The sequence below is a fragment of the Cyanistes caeruleus genome, chromosome 14, assembly GCF_971803275.1.
Source record: "Cyanistes caeruleus chromosome 14, bCyaCae1.hap1.1, whole genome shotgun sequence".
NCBI classification, from domain to species: Eukaryota; Metazoa; Chordata; class Aves; order Passeriformes; family Paridae; genus Cyanistes; species Cyanistes caeruleus.
In genome coordinates, this window is record NC_141714.1 from 16,874,386 (window position 1) to 16,896,989 (window position 22,604).

Below are 22,604 nucleotides of genomic sequence, written 5' to 3' on the forward strand. Positions count from 1 at the left end.
AGACCTCTGGGGACTCCCCATCCCTCCAGGTGGCCAGTGGAGATCCCAAGTTCTCAAGGTGACAAACTCATTCCTTCAGCAAGCACAGCTCTTCTCTTCCCGCCCCCTATCAGGTGAGTTCTCATAACCAAAAAACCACGGCCAAGGAAGCATTTATTTTGTTTCCATGTGATGTTTCCACCTGAAGGATTTGTAAATCAGACCCAAAAGTCGCTCACAGCAGCTGAAATTTGATGTTACAAAGATTCAGTCTGGGGGGGGGGAGGGGAAACAAAGATAAGCCCACCCTGAAATAAATTCTGATCTATTATATTTACTGAGAGTCCAATTATGCCTTTCCATTTTATCCAATTCCTGTGGAAGGCAGGGGGAAATGATGCATATTTATCAGTGGTGTTATTCTTTATTCTGCCTGTATGCCTTTGGCAGTGACTTCAGAAGATAAATGCTAAACTACCCAGCTAATAACTCAAGAGCTTTGCTTTGAGTTCCAGATGCCCTCAAGGAGAGCAGCCCCAGTGATTGTTTCTCCTCCTGGAACAAAATTTTGAAGTGTTCCAGTTGGATCAGTGTTTGAGGAAGAATTGTTCCCCTTGTTCCTTGTGGCTTGTGCTGTCCTTCCCATGGGGAGCAGGAAATGTGTGCCCCAAACCCTCCCTGTGGGGTTTGAGAGCATCCAGGCAGAGGATGGACACCCAGAGGCCACTCCTAAACAACTCTGCTTTTTAAAAATATTCACCCACTTCCAAGTGAAGAAAAGAGTGCAAAATGAGGCTGTGGAAGATATCTTTCCTGTTGTGTACATGAGAATTAAGACCGAGTCTTAATTAAAATTAGCAGTGAATAAAGCACATTCACTTGAATAGTTTATTATTTCCTCACTGGATGTGTGTTTCTCACATCAATATGCATTCATGCACATTTTGTGGACTGTAAATGTGATTAGCCCTTCAAGTTGTATTTAGGGCATTTTTAAATTGGCCACTTCTACCTGTGTGCCACACATCTCATCACTGCCCCTGGAATCTCATAAAATCAGAGAAATACTGAGAACTTCATCAGCACTGTGACCTCATTTGAAGAGCACCTAAAAATGCTTTTAAAAATTACTTTTATTATTTAGCTATATGCAATCAAACTTTACTAATAGCTAATTTTAAAAACAATATATGCAATTTCATGTTCCTGTGGGTGGTGAAATAAGCGTTATTTTGTCCTTACAGCTGTTACTCTCTCTCAACATAATAATACACAAATCAGTGGCAGAGAGGAAATATTTCATACTCCTTATGCTATAAAGGTGATGCATATAAACTTTATGGCTGGTACTGGTATAAAATGTGTTGGTATAGTCCAAGATTTGAAATACATCAAACTATAAAGTCATAACAGAAAGTACCAGGATGAAAAGAGAGAATTTTAGACAGGTGGGAAGATGTTGATGCTATGAATTGTGAAAAAAAAAAAAAATAAAAATTAGTGGTGCCAAGTTTTTATATGGACCCTAGAAGGGTCTGAAATGTCACAATTAACAACTTTTCATAGCAAAGAAGAGAAGTTTTGGAAGTTTGAGCCCTGATTTTGTCTGATTTAAAGGGTGCACAGCCCAGATCTGAGCCCTGCCTTCATCCCCCAAACCTCACCCTGTGTTCTGTGGGGCAGGGCCATGTGTAAATCCCTAAATAGGGTGGGTGTGGGGACACAGAGACCCTCACAGGAAAGATCCACCTGATTCTCATTTACAGATGGGAAAAGGATGTCCAATAAAGATTAAAATGGCTTATTGCCATTTGGTTAATGCAATCTATGAATCTGTGGAGAACTGGCATTTCATGGGCTCCAAACACAGTCACAGCCCTGTGCCCAGAGCCCTCCCAGCTGAGCAATGCCAGTAACTGAATAATAAACCTGGAGGAGGAGAGAAACCATAAAATTCCACAGTCTCTTCAGTCTTGCTGATTTAGGAGGGTGGGGGAACCCTCAGGATGGACACTCCTGATCACTGATGGCCAATAATGGCTGATATCCCTGCGCTGGCCAGGAAAATGATGGGTGCAGTTTAAATTCCACAAGAGGGTCTCTGACTCTTTGCCCTTCAGTTTGTGCAGAAGTGAAGGAGGGTCTGAGGGTGCCCCCCAAATCCTGGGCAGGTGGAAAGAGAGGATGGGCACAGTTGGTGACAGCCAGGGATGACAGGAGTGCAGCTCCAGAGTGATTTCAGGGTTTCACTGGTAACACTTCACTGAATCAAGGTGAATTTTTGTGTCCTACAGGTTCCAGCCAGAGCTTATGGAATGGGAAAGGTGAGGCTTGTGTGGGTTCTGCTGAGGCAAAACATTCCAGGCACGACTTTGTCTCCATCCAGGCATTCCAGGGAGAATTCCTCACCCCGCTGAATCCATGAGCCCCCCAGGGCACAGAGACTGGCTGGGAAAAAAATGGATAAAGATATTTTAAAAAAATCCCCCTGGGACCATCTCTTGTATTTAATAAGGAAAAGCACCTTCTGTGCAGCCAATAAAAGTTGAGTCTCTCATGAAGATTTATACCATATTACACACTGAAATTCAATGTACAACGATACCCTTGTGTATACAGTTGTCAGAATAATAATCTTTGTCTGTCTGATCAACTTATATTTTATGCCAACAACACAGCATTTAATATTATACAGTTGCAGAGGAAGAAAATAAATTTATTCATGCAACAACTTGCCCAGTAACTTAAACAGACAAAGTGAAAAAAAAAATAGCTTGGATTTTTTACATTGACTTGTGATCCACAATGCGGATTTCTATACAATTTCAGCAATTTTATGCTGCAAGAAAAACCATGATTCTTAATCTAGTTTCTGAAATTGTCTCACTATTTTATACTGCCATAAGGAATCATACACTTGGATCTGACTGCTGCAGTTTGCTTTTGGCACCCTCCTGAAACGAGGAGTCTGAAAACACAAATGGTAATCAACAGCTTCTTTCTATAATCTGCATTGTCACATTCTGTGCTGTATTCTTAGGCTTTGTGTCTCCAAATATACATCCAGAAACACTTATAGAGAAGTTATACATGGACTCCCCCACAACCAAAGCACTCCTCGAGAGAAATCAGTGGAGTCTTCCCACGATATGGGGCTGGTTCCAAATGATGCAAAGCTCTGCCAGATATGAAAACTTAAGCAAAATAGAAAATCTCTGTTGTATGTAGATCCATTAAATCTATTCTCCTAGCAGCCTGTGCAGAAAACTGACAGACTTTGAATGATTTATTGGTGTCTTTTTAAAGGCATCTACTTTTTACCTTACATTAATTTTTCTTTATATAACAATACCTGACAAAAAAGGGAACCTGGTGACACTCCACCCCCACCCAACCCCCCCAAAAAAGAGCTAATGAAAAGATTGGAGAGAGGATTGGGAAGAGAAATAAAAGAGGATGGTTTGAAATGTATCTGTGCCCCAAGATGCATCCTATCAACACTCAGAAAAGAAAGACTGCCTTAGAGCAGAGCACTTAAACCTCACCTAAAGCTGAGCTTATTATTGGTGAGGCCCTGGCACAGGTGCCCAGAGCAGCTGGGGCTGCCCCTGGATCCCTGGAAGTGCCCAAGGCCAGGCTGGATGGGGCTGGGAGCAGCCTGGGACAGGGGAAGGTGTCCCTGCCATGGCCCTGGATGGGCTTTAAGGTCCCTCCAACCCATTCAGGGATTCTGTGATTGCAGAGGAAAAGGAAAATTCTTGTGAGAGTGTAACAAATGGGCAGAGTTGCCCATTTTTATCAAAACATCCAAACCCCGTGGCTGGGCTGTGATGCCTTCAGGGAAGCAATGCCTGATAATCCATTGGTGACTATCACTGAAACCTTTCCAAAATCCTGTGTTGCTGCACCAAGGCACAATTGAATTGCTGTTTCCTCATAACAGGATGTGCTGTGAGGGGCTGAGGAGCGTGACTGATTCCAAAATACAAACACACACACACACAGATGGACACACAGACACACACACACACACACACACACACACACACAGAGACACAGACAGACACACAGACAGACACACACACACACACACAGACACACACACAGACACACACACACACACACAGATGGACACACAGACACACACACACACACACACACACACACACACAGAGACACAGACAGACACACAGACAGACACACACACACACACACAGACACACACACAGACACACACACACAGACACACACAGACACACAGACACAGATACACAGACACACACACACACACACAGACACACACACACACACACACACACACACAGACACACACACACACAGACACACACAGACACAGACACACAGACACACACACACAGACACACACACACACACACACACACACACACACACACAGACACACAGACACACACACACACACACACACACACACACACAGACACACACACACACACACACACAGACACACAGACACACACACACACACACACACAGACACACACACACACAGACACACACACACACACACACACACACACACACACACACACACAGACACACAGACACACACACACACACACACACAGACACACACACAGACACACAGACACACACACACAGACACACACACACAGACACACACAGACACACAGACATACACACAGACACACACAGACACACACACACAGACACACACACACACAGACACACACACACACACAGACACACACACAGACACACACAGACACACACACACACAGACACACACAGACACACACACACACACAGACACACACACACACAGACACACACACACACAGACACACACACACACAGACACACAGACACAGACACACACACACACACACACACAGACACACACACACACACACACACACAGACACACACACACACACACACACACAGACACAGATACAGACACACACACAGACACACACACACACAGACACACACACAGACACACACACAGACACACACACACACAGCCCCTGCGTGGGCAGGAGCCACGGGACACGCTGGCCAAGAGCTGGACATTCCTTTTGCAGTCCAAGAGAGGAAACAGCCATCTGCTGTCATCTTAATTGTCAGAATCTTCTTTTTTAGGCTGCTGGGGAGCAGTTTTTATGTGGGATTTCGTATGCCAAGTCCATTTATGTGAAATAAAAGACACACGTTGAAGAACAGAATTGGGTAGCTCATGCACATGAGAAAAATACACCTTCCCTGCAGGAGCAGAAGAAAAGCTGAAGGAGAACACAGATTAAATCCAGCTTTGAGATTTACAGGAATTTTTTTGCACAGAGCACATTTGGAGCACTTTGATCAGATTAACTATATAAAAGCAAACCAACACTTCCAACATACATCATATTGCCCAAGGAGTAAAACAAAACAAAAATAAATTTAAATTCAGTTACAAATGAGCTGTTCCCCCAAATAACTCAGGCCTTTATGGGCTGATAGTCTGAAACTGCTCCAGAGAGGTGAGAAAAGGCAAAGGAAAATCAAAACATCAGGAAAGGGAATTGCCTAAAAGCATCAGAGAGCTCTTGCACAAGGCCAGCTGAGCAGAGAAGTTCTGACTGACGGCAGCTGGGCAGGGTCTGGAAGCTCAGACGTTGGAAATATATTCAATGATTCATGGCACTGTCTGAGAATTAGAAACCTGGGGCCCAAAATTAGACCTGATCTATTTTTATTGGCAAAAGAAATCACCAGAAATCTCCCAAATCAGATCCACATGGTGAAACCAAACCACTTGGAACCTGGAGAAGTTTTATTTGTAACTCAGTCAATGCACTTTGAAAATTGCTCAGTGCTGAATCAACACCCGATTAATTACTTCTAAAATAGGATTATTACTCATAGTATTGTGCACATGAGATTTGAAGTAAAAAATTAGAGATTATCATTCAAATAAAAATATTAGATTCTTAACTGAAATACAATTTTTATCACTCAACAACTGCCATTACCAAAAGAATACACTTTTGTTTGGAAGTAGCTCAGTTAAACTAACTTGAAAAAACCCAGATTTTTTTTCTTTTTGTTTGCTTCAAAAGTATTCTACACATTCTAATGATCTTTTTAAAAGGCTTCATCCCCTCCAATTACCTTCCAAATATCTACTGAGTAGGACAGAGTGACACAAATATCTCTGTGCTGTGAATGCAGGGCACAGGAGCGTTTGTGCTCGTTTAACCAGGCACATTAAATTGAGCTACACAGATCTGTGTCATGTATTCCCCTCGGATGCTTCAGGAATGCTGCAGCTACAGGAACAGATCACCTGCCTCTCTTGCTCCCTGGACCCAGTGCTGCTCCTATGGAAGTGGAATATTTCATATTTAATAAAATAGCCAGGCTTTGCTGTACACAGGGGAGAGACTGGATGAACAAAAAGTTGCTCTTTCTTTGTGTTTAGACATCGGCTTTTGCATTCACGTTATTTATCCTTATTAGTCTTAACATTTTTTGTCATACACTTGAGGATGGTGGATTTCAAAACAGACAAATTTTGTAGCTGGTGGTAAAGAAAATTTCCTTCTTTTTTTCAATACTGATGCATCTTAGGTTAAACTGGGTAAACAAAGTGTTCCTGAGAGATTTCTTCACCCACTGGGAAAATTTTGGAAGATACCACATTAAATATTCCAGCAGCTCATAGAGGGTTTTCTTTCCTAATTTAATACATTTCACCTGTTTTTCTTTTCATTTCTCAATTTTCTTGTCCCAGAAGTGAAGAATGAAAAAAGCTAGTTATTCAAAACATATAGATTTAATATTTAATGCAAAATGAAGTAGGTAAAAACAGCTCCATTAAATATTTTTGCAGGGCTCCTTTGCTTTGAAAGAAAACAGGTATCCCTGTTCCCTATTAATCTTTTTTGATGCATTCTGTTCAGGGTGGCCAGCAAACTGATAAGATCATTCCTTCAGATTTCAAAATTACTGAAACTGGAAATAGTTCTCATTTATCTCATGCACTGCTGAGAAAACAATCTCAAATCATTGGTTCTACTGATGAAACTTCCTTAGCAACACAAGGGCTCCAGAATTATTTTTCAGACCTTGTCAATGCTTCCTGTGAGGTTTCCGTCACTGTCAGCATCCAACACCTCAGAGATGAGTGGGAAAAAATCCCTCCCAGCCCAGAAAGCTGTGATAAATTAATAAAGGTAAATTAATAGATTAAATGGAATTAGTAAGAGTGATGATAAATCTGAAATTCCCTAACAATAGTCCAGTGAATTATGTTTTAGATTTATGAAGTGTTTTATCACGCAGATGAGAATCCATAGAGGAGGGACTGTGTCCCAGTGGGGTTAGGAAGAATCAGGAAGGCTAAAATAAATGCACTTGTGCATTTCTTTGGGAGTGCACCCCAAGAATGAGGGCAGGAGAGCCCTCTCTGCCTTGACTTCCAAAGCCTTGATGTTGGACACGACACCCCAGCAGGAATCCTGCATTCCTGAATCCTACAGACTGCTCCCTCTGCCTTGCTGGCACTTTAAATAGGGCTTTTTAGCCATAATCTCTCATGGTAAATTATTTTTAGGCCATAGTTTAAACCTTGACCACCTTCAGTTTATACTAAGTCAAAAAGCCAGTGTGCAGCCAGTCCCTTAAAGCAGATTTCAATAGTTGTAAAGTGGCAGCAGTGCAGGATTTGGCTTTTAATGTAATTGGAGCAGACTAAAGTTACTTTATTTCAGGTACCTCCACTCTCAGGTTAGAGAGTGCTTTCTGCTGTGAAGATTTTTTCCTTCCATGACACAAACGCTCACCCCAGTTCTCAAATTCACCACTACTCATCTGACACTTCACAAGTTGCCAAATGTCTACTCCAACACTGAAAAACCCGGTTTCTGCTGAGTTCTAAGCTAAGTGTTATAGAGGAAGGCTGGAGATTAGCAGGAAGGTGTCTACCCAGGGCTGAGCATTAACACTTCACTGACTGCCCTTTGCTCGGTGCCTGCTGCCAGGGAACTGCCTCCCCTTCCAGCTTGCTCATGCCCTGACTTCTATTTTTATTTCTTTTATTTTTATTTCTCTTCTTCCTTCCAATTCCTCATCATTATTTTAAAGCTACCTTGATTCATCACCTGCTTCCCAGACTGGATATGTGCTGTGGGCATGGAGTGGTCAGGAAGGGAAAGAAATCCCTGCTGAGACTGTACAAGACAAACCATAATATTCTTAAATTATCTGGCTTCACCTTTAAATCTTCAACTTGCTCCTTGCAACAATTCAGTGTAAGAAAAGCTCTTTAAAATTTTAAGAATAGGTTAAGAACTCTTAAGAATAACCCAAGAATAGCTTCTTAACCTCCTTCTAAATGAGCTGAGTGTTCCCCTCTTGATCCATTCTGCAGTGACTTCAGACAGACAATTTAAAGCCAAGGAGATTAAATCAGTCAGAACAGAGTGGTAGATAAGATTTCAGATGTTCAACACTGAAATATCTCCTGCACAAGAGCAGTGTGTAGATATGAGCTGGTAACAAATGACTCACGGTGAAGTTAAATGGCATCTCAGCATTGTTAGGATCAAGAGCTTTCTCTTAAAACTAGTAAAAAAACTCTACATTTTCTACTCAGGGAAGAAAATAAAAAGATCAGGTGGTTTATGTATTTATACAGGTTGATGTGTGTACCACTGAGTAAAGTCACTTTTCCCTCCTGCCCCATCCCATCCAAGGGTGACCCGAGCCAGCTCTGAGCAAACAGCCTGCACTGCCTTCCCCTTCAGATCCAGGATTAAAGATTCCAGCTGAATGAAGCAATGTGACAACAGAAACCCCTGTCACTGCCTGGATGGCCTCCAGCAATGTGACACAGGGACATGTGCTCAGCAGCTGGGAAGCACCAGCAGATGTGAGATTCTGGAATGCAAGTCCTCAGCAAAACGGGCTCAGGAGTATCCTCAACCTGCCCTCCACTTTCTGATCTGGGTTTAAATGTCTGATTCAAAGGTTTGTCCACCATGGCAGCAGTGTTGGTCAAAGCAGTAGATGGCAACTCTGCTCCTCTGGCAGTTTAACATCTCCTACACCACAGAAAATTTGCTGTCCTGAGCCAGGAACAAGGGAATAAATGCCCAGAGGAGCAGCAGAGCAGAGCAGACTGCACCAGGCTAGTCCCTGTTTGCATTTCTACTGTGTCACAGGCACAGGTGGATAACAGAAATATTCATTGGGAAAGATCCTCATCCACTGACCCCAGGCTAAACAGACCCCCAAAGTTCAGCTGCACGAGATCTCTCTGGATAAAGGACATTAGAAGAAATAACAGCCCTGAGGTTTCTGTTCACACACCTGAGGATGCTGTGATAAAATCACTGTGTTTAAGATAGGAAAACCTGCACGGGGCAAAATGTGCCTCAGAACACAGAATTCTGTTCTGCAAACAGCTCTTAAAATGGTTTTCAGCTGACACTTTGTCTCTCAAAAGCTTTAACCAGGATCTTAAAGCTGTAGAGGCGTAGAAGTTGCAGCTCAAATTAAGAACATGTTTACTAGATAATAAATAATGTGATTTGTACAATAGTTTTAGTGGTAGCAGTGAGATGAGTTTAAGTCCACTTTAATTACAAAGTAATGAATGTAGCCTATCTTTTATACATTAAATATACCATAATCTATAACCCCTATCAGCCTATTAGTATCTTTATGTTGTACAAGCATTTTAAATGCTCTTCCAAGGCCCTCCTCTACTCCAGGTTGAATGGCAAAAATATCTCATGAATATATATAATCACATTATTCTGTAGCATATCAGATGTCCCCATAAACGTCATCTAATAATTTGTATAATATCCTGAAAAGCCTTTAAAAAAACTGTGTTACAGAGTTGAGAGCTGTAGAACATGTCCAAAAAGACAAATTTATTGTAAATAGGGTCAGACTTCCACAGTTAAAACCTCTCAGAATAGAAGGAATATTGAAGAAAACAGGAAGAGTAAGCGAGTTTAACAACCTTCCTTCCTCCTCCTAAGTGCTTACTAAATGCTATTTATTTATTTGAATAGTTATGAACCAAGGTACTGCTGCTGCCAAAGAGACAGAGCTTCCTCCCCCTGCATAATTTAAGCAATGAAATACGAGAAACAATGCATGAAAAGTACAATTTAATGTTCAAAAAAATGAAATGTGGACTCCTGGGTATTATACAAGTCAAGTATTTCTTTAAACTTAAGACAATTAAAATTATTGTTCTATATAAAATAAGGATTTTAAGTGACAAAGGAACTAGCAGTTTTTGGCATGAGCAGGTTAGTTTGTTAGCTGACAACCAGAAAAAATTAAATTCAAGAAAGTCAGTGTTCAAAGGGATTTCTCAGCAGAGAGAAGATACTGTGTATTGTAGATATTAACCTTTAAACATTTGATATATTTCTACATTACATAAATAAAATCCCATACTCTAACATTCTGTACTATAAATACATATTTTTCCCCTCCCTCATTTATACCTTTAAAAATGTGCAGCTATGATTTATGCTTTTGAGGATGGCATAATAGAATTTGACATTTTCCAGCTGAGGTGTGGCCTAGTTCCAGCTCCATGCTTCATTACATTGTACTCCCTTTGAGAGGATGAGAAGAGTAAAAATAGCCAGGTTGTTAAAAATGTAAAAAGCATAAATGAATTCTCACCAGATGTGCTGTTCAATTGTCATTTTCATAAAATTATGGTTGTTAAACTTTTGCTTGCCATGACATGCTAGAAATCAATATGTGCTATGAGCAGCGTGTCTGGAGAGATCGTTCCCTCCTCATTAACATCTCTCTTCCTTGGATTCTCCCATCATTTAAATGAGAGGGATCCTCTGCCACCAACACCAGAGCATCCCTGTACCCAGAAACTGGATAGAAACCTTACAAATAATGCAATGCTTAAGTTAGGAAAGTGAAGTTTAAAAGCTTTTAACACACTGTCTTTTTGGCAAGGAATGAATGAGAGTGCGAGCAACACGCAAAATGTGTTTTCCTTATCCTGCTGGGCAGATTCAGGATGTTTTTATCTGAACATCAAAACAGTTTGGGTTTGGCACCAGGTAACAGAAATGTCTGACAATTCACTGAAATCTGCTCTGCTGAATGCTGGGACTAATGTTCAAGTATGCAGCCTATTTTAAGGCTGTTCTCTCACTGTAAGATGAATTTAAAATAATTGTTTGAAGGAAGAAATGGGAATTGTGCTGCTTTACACTGTGTGGGCTCCTGCACACAGATAGCTTGCTCGTTGAATGTCAGGAAGTTTGGGATGAAGATTTCTGCTGTCTGAAGAAAAAGTGCTGTTCTTTGGTCAAAAAAGTTGCTACAAACAAGATAGGCAAGAAGAAAGATTTGTCAGCTTCCCTCTGAATGGCAAAAGGTTGAGTAGATTACTCAATATTTGTCAGGTTTGAGGTGATTGCCTGTCACTACACAAGAAGTGAATAATATTGACAGCTTTATAAGATCAAAATTCAAAGCCTGCAAGGATGTGTAGCTGCATCACACAGAACTCTGCAAAGACCTTCTGTGTCAGGAACCTGCTGGGCTCAGTTGTGAGGAGCAGGAGGGGTGCAGGGTCACATCCCAGGTCTCCAGCCACACTACCCAGTCCTGCCCAAACACCTGAAGGTGCTCAGCAAACAGCCTGCTCTGAGCCTCTGGGGACATGGAACATGAAGCTCCAGACATGTAGCCCTAAAGAGCTTGAAAAATAAATTATAGGATATTTCATTATTATTATTTTTCCTGCGCATCCTTGTTCACGCTCAGAAAATGCTTGAAAAGCTGACATTTCTGAGCAACCCCTGGTGTAATCCTGCTCTTAGCTGACCCAGGCAAGGGTGGATGCAGCTTTAGGGGAAAAGGCTGGATCTCCTGTGGGATCAGTGACCCTGCTCCTAACAGAAGGGGTTTCTGAATGGAGAGAGCCTGAGCTGCTACAAAGGGTGAAAACAGAATAACAGGCAGGGTCAGCAAACCCTTGATGGGGTGATCTGGAAAATGTGGGCCTGAATGGGAAGGGAACCAGGATTAAATACAGAACAAATGGAAAGGGGAAGCAGAAATTGAAGGATAAAGTGAGCTGCAGTTAGATGATGGGGTGGAGATTGATTAAAATAAAAGAGGTCTGGTATTAGGTGAGGGCTTGGAAATATTCACCTGGAAGGAAGCCAGGTCTGATGAGAGGACAGTTAGAGGATGGTTTATAAACTGGGATAGGAGGCAAGTCTGGGGGAAAAAAAAATAAAAATAACCAAAACATATTTAAATCTCCTCAGCAGAGGAATTCAGTCACTCATTAGATATTTGTCTTCATCCCTTGCCTCCTACCTAGAGATCTGGCAGCATCAGGAATACAGATGTTTTTATTTCTCATTTCATTTAGGCTTCAGCATGAACTTCCTCTAAGTATAGAGGTCAATGGAAAAAATCAGATCTTTCTGCTGAAGTCATGATCTTTGTAAAACTAATGGTTGTGAGCATTGCTGAGCAATATCTCACTTCAGTAAAATGGTCTCAGAGATTGAATAATTAATTAGAAAAATGAAAAAAAACCCGGTGCAAAACAATTGCAAGCTCATAAACTTTCAAAATGCACATATTAAGTGTTAAAATATCCATATTTTATCAGTCTTTGCACCAGCAGCATGCAGCATTATTCTGCTGGCTTTAGAGAGATTATTTGTTACCTTATCCCATTAGTAAATATGTTAATTAGACCTATACCTGTGTTATCCTCATTTCTACTCATAGGCATGACAAAAATCACCTGCAAGATTTTAAATACGACTTCATAAGCAATATTTTCAAGGATATTTATTCATTTAAATTGTTATTAACTCAAAAGCAAAAAAAAAAAAAGCAAACCATTTAGTTCTGTCAAAATAAACCTTGACTCCTTCAAGGTTTCTTTCCAATGAAAAAAACCCAGATCCCACCTACTTGTTTTTTAACAGGTGAGAGCTTTCACTACAGAGACAAAGCAAAACATAAATGCAAACCAAAATACATCCCACAAAACTCGCTTTGGAAAACATAACTGAAAAAAAAAAATAAATCATGCTCTTAAAAGGGAATGAAAAACTTCCTGGGAATGGCAGGGACCTCAGTAAAGATATTGTAATGTGGCATTTGATGTTCTAGAGGGATTTCAACAAGTTTTGCATGGTCAAATTCCATTAATAAGTTGGCTTTCTTCCAAGGCTGTGTGTGTCCCTCTCATCTGCCGTGGTGCCCTCACTGCAAGGAAACCTCACCTCACCTGCTCAGGCACATCTCAGCAATTTTAATTGCTTTTTCCTGCTCGTTACAGTACCAAACAGGCTTAGAAAAATCCGAGCATCTCATCATGTAGATTATGGGGGTTCTGAGTAGAAAAGCAACACTTTTGGTGGTGTTGTAAGAGGATTACAGAGCGTGGCAGGGGCAGAGCCACGTGGATGGATATTGATGATGGTGCCAGGGGGGAACAGGAGACAATCAATGGGACTGGGCTGTGCAGGGAGCTGCTCAGGGGGAACCACTGCTGCCAGCATTGTCACTGCACTGCTCTGTAATGGATGGGTTTATTCTCTAGCTCTGCTAACATTTGAATTAGAAATACATATTTACTGCTGCTTTCATTGTGCAAAGGATGTGCAGGCTTAGGCCAGAGCACGTTTGAGCCAGCCTGACTCACAGTTTTTAGCAGATGACCTTTAATTAGTGGGAAGATATTCTATCCATATCATATTCGTTCACTTGTCTTACTGGGCATTAGATGGCTGCTGTGAAGCATAAAGGATTTTTTTTGTCCTAATCCCTGTGATGTGACATGATTAATGAGATGAAATTCCCATTTGGAGTTTCCTACCAATCAATAGGCAGATGGGCAGTAGTGGATGTCGAACAACAAGACAGCAGGAGTTGCTTAAGCTCTTGCTACTTTCATAGAGGAAAAATATTTGGAGACATAATTTAAAGGAACAGATATTATTGTTCACATTTCTCTCCTTCTTCAATACTTGTTTCTTTGTTTTTAATGTTCATAGGTAAAAATGTCATCTTGTATTTAAATAACATATTAAGCTAAAGTAAGTATGTTGGAAAATCTTATGGATGTCACTCATGCCAGGTGGGTCTAACACTGCATTGGCATTGTAAAACATTTGGAAAACGGTGGGTTTGATTTTTCTCCACATCCATGTTGATGTAAATAAACTTATACATCAGAGAAGGCAACAGAATTACAAAACCTTAGAATTAATCCCTTGTGAATATAAAATTAGGCCATTTTTAAAATACTGCAGTGAAAAATTAAATGTATTTTGCATATCTTACAAAATACATCCTTTTTCACCAACTTCAGCATTCCACTCTCCGACCACACAGTCTTTTATACCTGGGAACTGATGTGTAAAATGATTTAAGTAATAATCTTCTATAGGTTATTCTCAGCTGTGAAAAATTTGAAGTTTATAAAATGGGTAAAAATCATGTCATTTTAAGTCTTTACCAATTAAGACTTCCCTTTCTTGCAAGTAGAATTTATTTATAAGTATGGGTAAGTATTAGAATAAATTATCTTATACAATTATATTATTATATGTCCTAAGATTTAAAAAAATTACCATAGGGCATAAAAGGAAACCATAAACTGGAAGACAAAATATGGCAGGTTGGTGGATCTCTGCCAAACAGATTAAATCTGAGGAAATAAAGCAAATTTCCAAGCAGAAGTAGCAACAGGTTTCAGGAGAATTCTTTCATAGCCCTCGTGTTGATGCTTATTTTCTTCCGGGCAATACTTTGATTCCTTTAAACAGAAGTATTTATATTTAGTTGTTTTGTATGTTTAAATGATTGATCTTATATTTTCTTCTCATTACCTCGTTCTCCCTCCCTCTCACAGACAAAGATGCTCACAGAGTAAAATTCATAACACACTCTTCCTAATGAACAAACTCCCACCGAGCACCAAAGTGCTTAATGATGCTCAGCAGGCAGAGTTCTGCAGCTCCCCTATGTGAGCCAATGTATAATCACACCACAAGTTAAAACAAAGTTAAAACAATATTTAGGTTGCCAAGAGAAACACTGGAAATGTAAAACATGCTACATTTAAATTTTTCCAAACTTTAATTCTGTTCCTCTGTGTGTTCATCCACTGTAATCTGGTGGGGGGAGAAGTACATTTGAAGTATTTGTGATTATGAAATTAAAATCTCTTTGCAAGGCAGCCAAAGTAAATTTAGGCAAACTGTTTTTAATCAGCCTTCAGTAGCTTGCAAAATACCCTCTTTCAAACAATTTCATTTGTGTAGAACATACTGTATATATTGATCTCATCTCCTTTTCCTTAGTAATGTCTACAGACCAAATTCTGCAATTAATCAGCTCTGCAATGAAGTTAACGACTATTAAAAACCACCACCAACAACCTCTTTTTGCTGTGGCTGTTTATTAGGGGGTTCCTAGATTAGAGCTGGCACTTAGAAACCCAGCTATCTTGGGCCACTCACGAGTGCTTTTAGGGATGCTGCTCAAGAATTCCATTTCTTTTTGGGATGATAAGGCAAGGAGATCCTTAGGCTGGGTGGTGGTGCCTGTTCCCATCTGCTGGAAGGGTTCCAAAAACCTGTGGATGTTGCAGTTGGGAACATGGTGAGCAGTCAGACTCGATGATCTTTGGAGTCTTATCCAACTCACACATTCAGATAATTCTGTGATTTTGAGACACTGCAAGTGTCCCTCATGTCCTCAGACAGCTCCGTCCTTCCCTGGCTGGGTGAACAAGTAAATGTGTGCCCTGCCCTGGATTTTTCTCAGATATATAGCCTTGTGTTCCCTCCCTGAGTGAGACCTTTGTTTGTTCTGCTTTGTTTTAGGAAAAAAATCAAGAGTCCTACAAAAATTTGGCAAAAATCCCCTTTAACTGAGACCAGTCCCTGTCCCTGCTATGGTGCCAAGCCAGGGATTGTTGTCCTCATGGGAAAACCAAGGGCACACCTGTGGCTACAGTGATTTAAAGGAAAATACATGTTACTATGCTGCTGTGTTCAAAGCATGGCCTCTCTTCATCTGTTCAGTGATGCTCCCAAAAGGCAGGCGTGGAACAGCCCTGCCCCTTTTGGGCTGTGCCATTAGGGCAGACAGGTATGGACAGGATTAGGAACAGGACAGTGCACCCAGCAAAGGAGCTGCTGCTTTCTTAGGGGCTTAAAAGATTATTGGATTAGAGGGCAGACAAGCAGTGAATAAGGCACTGTGAGAGATTTAGTTGTACAGAACTTCCCACCCAGCTGAAGGGTCCCTTGGAATCTCTTAGCCAAGAGCAGAATTCCCAGTGTCTTCTTTGAAGTCGTGCTTCACGCTCGGGATTTTCCTCATGAAAAGACAATAGTCATAAGTGTGTTAGTTTAGCAAAACAATTAAGCATACTAAAATGATGTACTTACATGTTTTATTTATTCATAGTAAGGCTCACTCACAGCCATGCCTACTTACTCTAATTTTTTCTTTCCCCCTTGGTTTCTGATGCAATGCATGGCTGCAAATGGTTTTGCACATTTCTCATCTCTAGATTCCTGACCAGGGGTGACTGTACAGCAAATCCTGTGGAGAAAGAGCACATTAAGAAAGTCTTGCCACTTTATAAGCACTAGGGATTTTCTTTCCTGCTCTAAAAACAACTTCATTCAACTAAATACTGCAAACTTTATTTCTCATTGATTTACTTAAAACACTGCAAGAAGCACAGAGCTGAAGAGCTGAATGCAGTAGGCAAGGAGGCTGTTTTGTTTCCCCAAGGAATGGCATGTTCAATTATATATTGAGAGTCTGCTTTCCTAAAAGGTTAACTTCAGGAAATACTGGGATTTCAGTCATCTTTGTATTTGACCACAGTCTGAAGCTGAGGTTTCCCAGAGCCAACAAGTGGCATTGACCACTCCGAAAATGCCCCATTAAAGGCCAGTGCTTATTATTTATCCAGTGCTCATTGTTTGTGCAGCCTCCAATTTTCACTGTGGTGAAGCAGACAAACCTTAGCACAGATAAATACTGGGAATTGATTTTGTTATTTACAGGGGGAGCTCGGGCTCAGTCCTGCCCCTGCTTCACCACCACTGCAACATTCAGCAGAATATGAAGCAGAATTTCCCCACTACTGATTACATAACAGGAAATGCTGATATCATTCTTGTCCTAATGGCACTGCTCAGTGCTCACATGGGAGGACATCTTACAAATACCTTTCAGAAATTCTGCTTTTGGTGCTACACAGATTATTTCACTTAAGTGAGGAGATGAGTTTTAGGCATGTTCCAAACACAATAAATTTTGACCATAATGGCTGAATGAACCAAATGGTTGGGACAGGCAAGTTCATAATTATCCTATCAATAATTCTACATAGAAAAGTACATACCCATGTGGAACATGGATTAGTTGACAATGAGGGGTCCATTCATACATTTCCTGAACACTTATTTAAAATATAAAGTTTAAAAGCTTGAGTTTGAATATTAACTACAATGCCTCAGGTTAAGATGAATATTTATTGCAAACTTCTGAGAAATGGGAACAGTTTAAACCACATCATCTAGATGAACTTTTTTTCCCCAGAACATGCCAGAAAAATATTACATATTTTAGGGTACTTCAGTAGGCAATAGTAATATCCTTTGCTGTGCAAATATATTTGGAGAAAGATTCTTGTGTTCAAAAGGGAATGTTGCTTAAGAGAAACTTGTACTTACCCAGTTCTAGTGTTCTAAGGGAAAATGGAGGTAGTTATAAAGGGAAAAATAGACAATTGCTCTTAACTCCTGCACCATTAACAGTTGTGCTGTGTGGGAGAGGGAATAAATAAGGTTTTATTTTAAAGAAGGTGCTTATGACCTGGCAATTACAGCTCCTGCCTCGGGCTCCCAGGAAAAAAGCCTTGAAGAGCCAAGCTGAGCTGAGGTTGCTGTGTTAAGGAGTGGGTGAGTGGGAGGTGCAGCAGGCAGGAACAGGCTGGCTCTGCCCCTGCTTGGCTGGCTGACTGAAAACCAGCTGAGCATTCTTGGTACAGTGCTGAACGGACTGAACAGGGATTTTAAAAGCCAGGCTATACCACATGGCTTGGGCACAGGATCACCCTGAGCTTTGGCATGGGCTGGCCGTGCTCACCTTGCTCTGCTTCCCTTGGGGTAAGGACACAGCAAAATCCCAGATCCACCTGCTGATGTCCCCAGTGTGCCACCAGCTCCTGCAAGGACAAGCAGGAAGCCTCAGTGCCCCACAAAGGTTGTGCTCACCCTGACACTTCCAATAAAAAAACCATAAAATATCAGTGATCAATATATCAGCTGTTTTTTTCAGATATTGAACAGATGAGCAAAGCAATTAATGGGGAAATTCCTTTGTAGCAGAAAAACTCATGTCTCAGTTCTGCTGAAAAGAAAGACATTTAAGATTTGCTTGCATTGATCTCTTCTTAAATCTAGGGCAGTTTGGTATTTCCCTTCCAAGCAGAGTCCTGTCTGGAAACCACAGCAAACCCACCCATTTATTCTTTTCAACTTCTCTGCTGAAGATCTGAAGAACCAGTAAGTATCTCAGTCAAAATCCCCTCTCATCCCTTTAAAATGCAAGTTAATACAACACTTTATAGTCCATCAAATAAACCCTCTTCACTGAAAAATTAGAAAAGAACTGATTGGCCCATGCCTTGGGAAGCAGGAAAATGTGTAACATATCGAACCCAGGCAACTGCAAGAGTTGAAATTGTGCACATCCAGCCCATTTCCCACCAGGCTTGCACATGCAGAGTTGCTAAACCTCATTACAATGTAGCATAAATGGAGGCCTAATTAACATAAGAAACTGATCCAAAAGAAAATCCCATCAACATACATGAAAACGAAGTTGATGTGTTTGAAATTCAGCCAACTACAAATTAATTCAACATAGATTACATATACAGGGAGAGAGAGGCTCCAGCAGAGTCACTGGCATTGCCTGGGCATCTATGCCAGGGAGATTCCCTTTTCCCCTGTATCCCCTCCCAATCAGGAAGATGAATTATATTTGTGCACCATATGCTCCAGCACCAAACGAAGCAGTGGTCAACCTCTTCGTCTTGATAGCTGTAATTTCTTTATAAATTAATTTGTGTTATGTCTGTTTTCAAGTGGTTCTGGGCCAAGCTCAGCGATATTGTGGCTTGTAAAGGACTGAGGTGTCTGATTTACTGCACCCCTGCACTGTCACTTCCAGCTGCTGGTGGCATCCACGTGGTGCTCTGGGAATCCCTCTGAGGCAGAAAAGCAGGAGAGATTGGTGCCTGAGCTGTGTTCAGGATAAGAACAACCTGAGGAAAGCTCTGTGCTGGTGTTTCTCTGCACTCCAGGATCCAAACTGGGTTTGCTGTGGGCTTTGCTCTGTGCCGAGGAGCAAACCCTGGAGGTGAGAACAGCTCAGAGCTGCTCCAGGTGTGGCTGCGAGCTCTGGTCATGCCAAGGTGTGCCTTGGCAAGGACACCCTTCCCTCATCAGAGCTGCTGGTGTGAGCAGTTCCTGTCCAACATTCACACTGGAGTCACTGACAGCCTCGTTACTCCAAAGCTTTTCAGAAATATCATGTTATCCACCAGCTCAGAGCAGACCACTCAGTCCCACTGGTGCAGTGCAAGCACCTGAAACATATTTTTTGAAGAAAAAAAACCTTTGGAAATCCTGTTTCTATTCAAGCTGCTGCTGTGTGGATGAGCAGTGGATATGTGTGTCCTCACACTGAAGGAAGAACCATTTTTCTTTATTGCTCTGGTCTCTCGATCTCAAATTATCTGAAATACTGTCTTAGTTAAGCTCATATTGCTCTGCCCTTCAGGTCATAGCAGATGCCAGGGCCAGAATATTCTCTAAAACACTGGCAGGTGTTTGTTTGAGTGGACTTTTATAGGTCTGAAGCCTCATTAGTTGTTTTCATGACCTGAATATTAATTTCACAGTGTGCTTCTTAGGCTCTGGATCTGAACACTCAGAAAATTCCAATTAATTTCAATCTATAGGTGCTAGATGTCTTTACTTAAAACAATATGAATTAGTTTAATAAATACCTTTTATGCTAATAAAAATTCTGTGTAAGTACAGCAGATGATTAACAGAATCACTGTAATAAAGTATTTTATGTCAAGATGTCCCACGTACAGCAAAAAATAAATTGTTGGGTCAAGTGGCAAGTGAAAGATATTCCGGATTGGTAACACCTCATTAAAAACCATTTCAACTGCCCTAAGGCAAGATGTTAATACACAGTAATTGTCTGCCCAGAGTGAATCTTTTTGCAGTTACATGAATAATGCAAAGTAACTAAATATTCTTGTTTATGTATTTAACAGATTCACTATAACTTCAAAGCTAAAGACTCATTTTTTTTTTTTTTTAGCGTTTTATGCTACAATCACAAGTTCACAAATAGGAGAAAGAGGGATAAAAACACTCTCTTCTACAACTGCAAACTTCACTTGCAGAAAACAAAGTATGAAAATAATTTAATTAGGGTATTTCTGAATCCCAAGGAATTAGTACTGCTGTTACATCTGCACTCATCTTGTTGCTCCAATAAAAATGTAAACAAATAATAGCACACCAGTAATTTTAATTTAAACAGTGTAAGTGATGCCTATTGCTGCACAGCAAATTACAGAACGCTTCCCAACTGCCTTTGTGAAATTGTGTATGTGTTTTTAGCATTTTAGCACAGAATATCTGTAAGCAGTGGGAAAAAAATTCTGGTAAATCTCAAGTGCCCTCACAAACAGAAGACAATGTCCATCTTCAATCTGCCTGTAGAAAGGGAATTTGAGATTTATCTCTCTCAAAATAATATTTTTGTCTTATGTTTCAGACTTTGAACTGCAGGAAAAAAGGAGTTTGATTTTCTGCTGGATTACTCTTTTATAAACTACTATCCAAAGTTTTGGAAAGGCTGGAATTCTGAACATTAATCCCTCAATTCAGTCCTTCATAAGATATTTTATGAAAGTAGATGTTGTGATATGCACGGAGTGTTGAAATAAGCAGTTTACAGCTTGGGCTGAGAAAAATTGTATCTCTTATTTAAAATCATTTTTACAAAATCTTTTTCTCTGCAAGTACTTGATCACTGGTATATAATTTGTGTATTCTAATGTTGCTGTAAGAAGTAAACAAGATTTAATCGAGTGTTCCAGAATATTAATGTCCCATATGAAGATTTCATTTATTATTCATGCTTAGAAAGTAGCCAGTGTTCTGGGTTTTGTGTGTTTGCTCTGCTGCAAATAGCTCAGAGATATGATCAGGTTTGCAATCTGGAATAAATGTTCTGTTTCAGTTGAGCAAGAACGTGGCACCACTGGTTTTTCCATTAGCAGGAGAGAGAGTGGGTGACAAACAACAGCTCAATCCCCACCCTTCAGGAGTAGGTAACATTTCCTGCTGATTTCTGGAGGTCTATCCTGAAAGACTTGTATTACTTAGCACAAAAATATAGTTTATGTAGCTGTAAATTGTGTCAGTACAGAACTTTTTTTGCTCAGGGAAGAGAATTTCCTCTGGTGACTCTGGAACCCAGTGACTTGCACGGGTCCTGTAATAACCAACCTCCCAGGACAGGAATCCATGGTAGGGAATTCAAACCCCTGTCGTGTTAGCAAACAAGCTGCTCTTTAATTACACATCTTGAGCTATATTTTTCACTGTCTATATTCTGAACTTATGATCAAATCAGGGCAGAAAAAAAACAATAGGAGGAGGAACCATGAAGCTGGAGCAGTGAGACTGATCAGAAACCAGGGGAAAGCAGCTGGCTTTGAACAGATTTTTCAAAACGTAGAAATCAATGGCAGGAATTGGTATCAGGTGTGTTCTGGACAGTCTGAGACCCCTGAAGAAATGAGAAGGAGCTGTGCTGTCCCTCCCACTGATGTGCTTCAGCCTTGATTTCAAAGGTCTCTTTTTCAGACAAGCCAGGATAGCTCATGCCTACCCTACCCTTGGCCCTCCCTGCTGAGAATACCAACAAGAATGTCTCATCTCCGTGTGATATTTAATCTCCACTGCAAACCCCCGAGGGGCAGAGATCACATCTACTTGTCTGTAAAACCTAATGTGCACATATGGCAAAGAACAAATAGTAAAAAGGATCACAGACAATACGTGAGGCTAAGTTTTGTTTACCTTCCCGACATGAGAGTGTATTTATGCCACAATTACTTTCCAGAATAGTTAAGCCCCATAAAGCCTGTGCAGCTCTAACCAGGGTGAGGTGACATCAGTACAGGGACACAAAGTTTTATCACCAGCTTTTCTCAGGGAAAAGTGCTCTGTTAACAGCATTTGAGGTTGAAAGGATAGTTAGGAAGACCAAATCCTTTGTTTTGTCCTAATGTATATCTGATGTGGCAGCTGCTCCCTGGTTTAAGAGGAACTGGATAATCTCCAATAATGGCAACAGAATTTAACGCAAGGAATGACAGACATTTTCAGGTTTTCAACACTTTTTTCCTATTTCTTTGCCCAGTGAGAAAGAAGCGTGCAGTAGCTGCAGAGTGTCAGCAGTGCCCTGTGGAGGAT

At 40.8% G+C, this 22,604-nt stretch overlaps 1 protein-coding gene across 1 annotated transcript in view; it reads right to left on the minus strand.

Moving 5' to 3' along the window:
* Window positions 1-1,130: 1,130 nt before the first annotated feature.
* The window catches only part of LOC111928764 (uncharacterized), a 126,523-nt gene continuing 105,049 nt past the window's right edge, over window positions 1,131-22,604 (minus strand). Inside the window, exons 6-8 of the mRNA XM_086850249.1 lie at window positions 18,175-18,253; window positions 16,507-16,614; window positions 1,131-2,427 (exon numbers count right to left, since the gene is read on the minus strand). Of these exons, the coding sequence (XP_086706375.1) occupies window positions 16,508-16,614; window positions 18,175-18,253 (186 nt within the window). The 3' untranslated portion in view covers window positions 1,131-2,427; window position 16,507. The remainder of the gene's footprint in view (window positions 2,428-16,506; window positions 16,615-18,174; window positions 18,254-22,604) is intronic.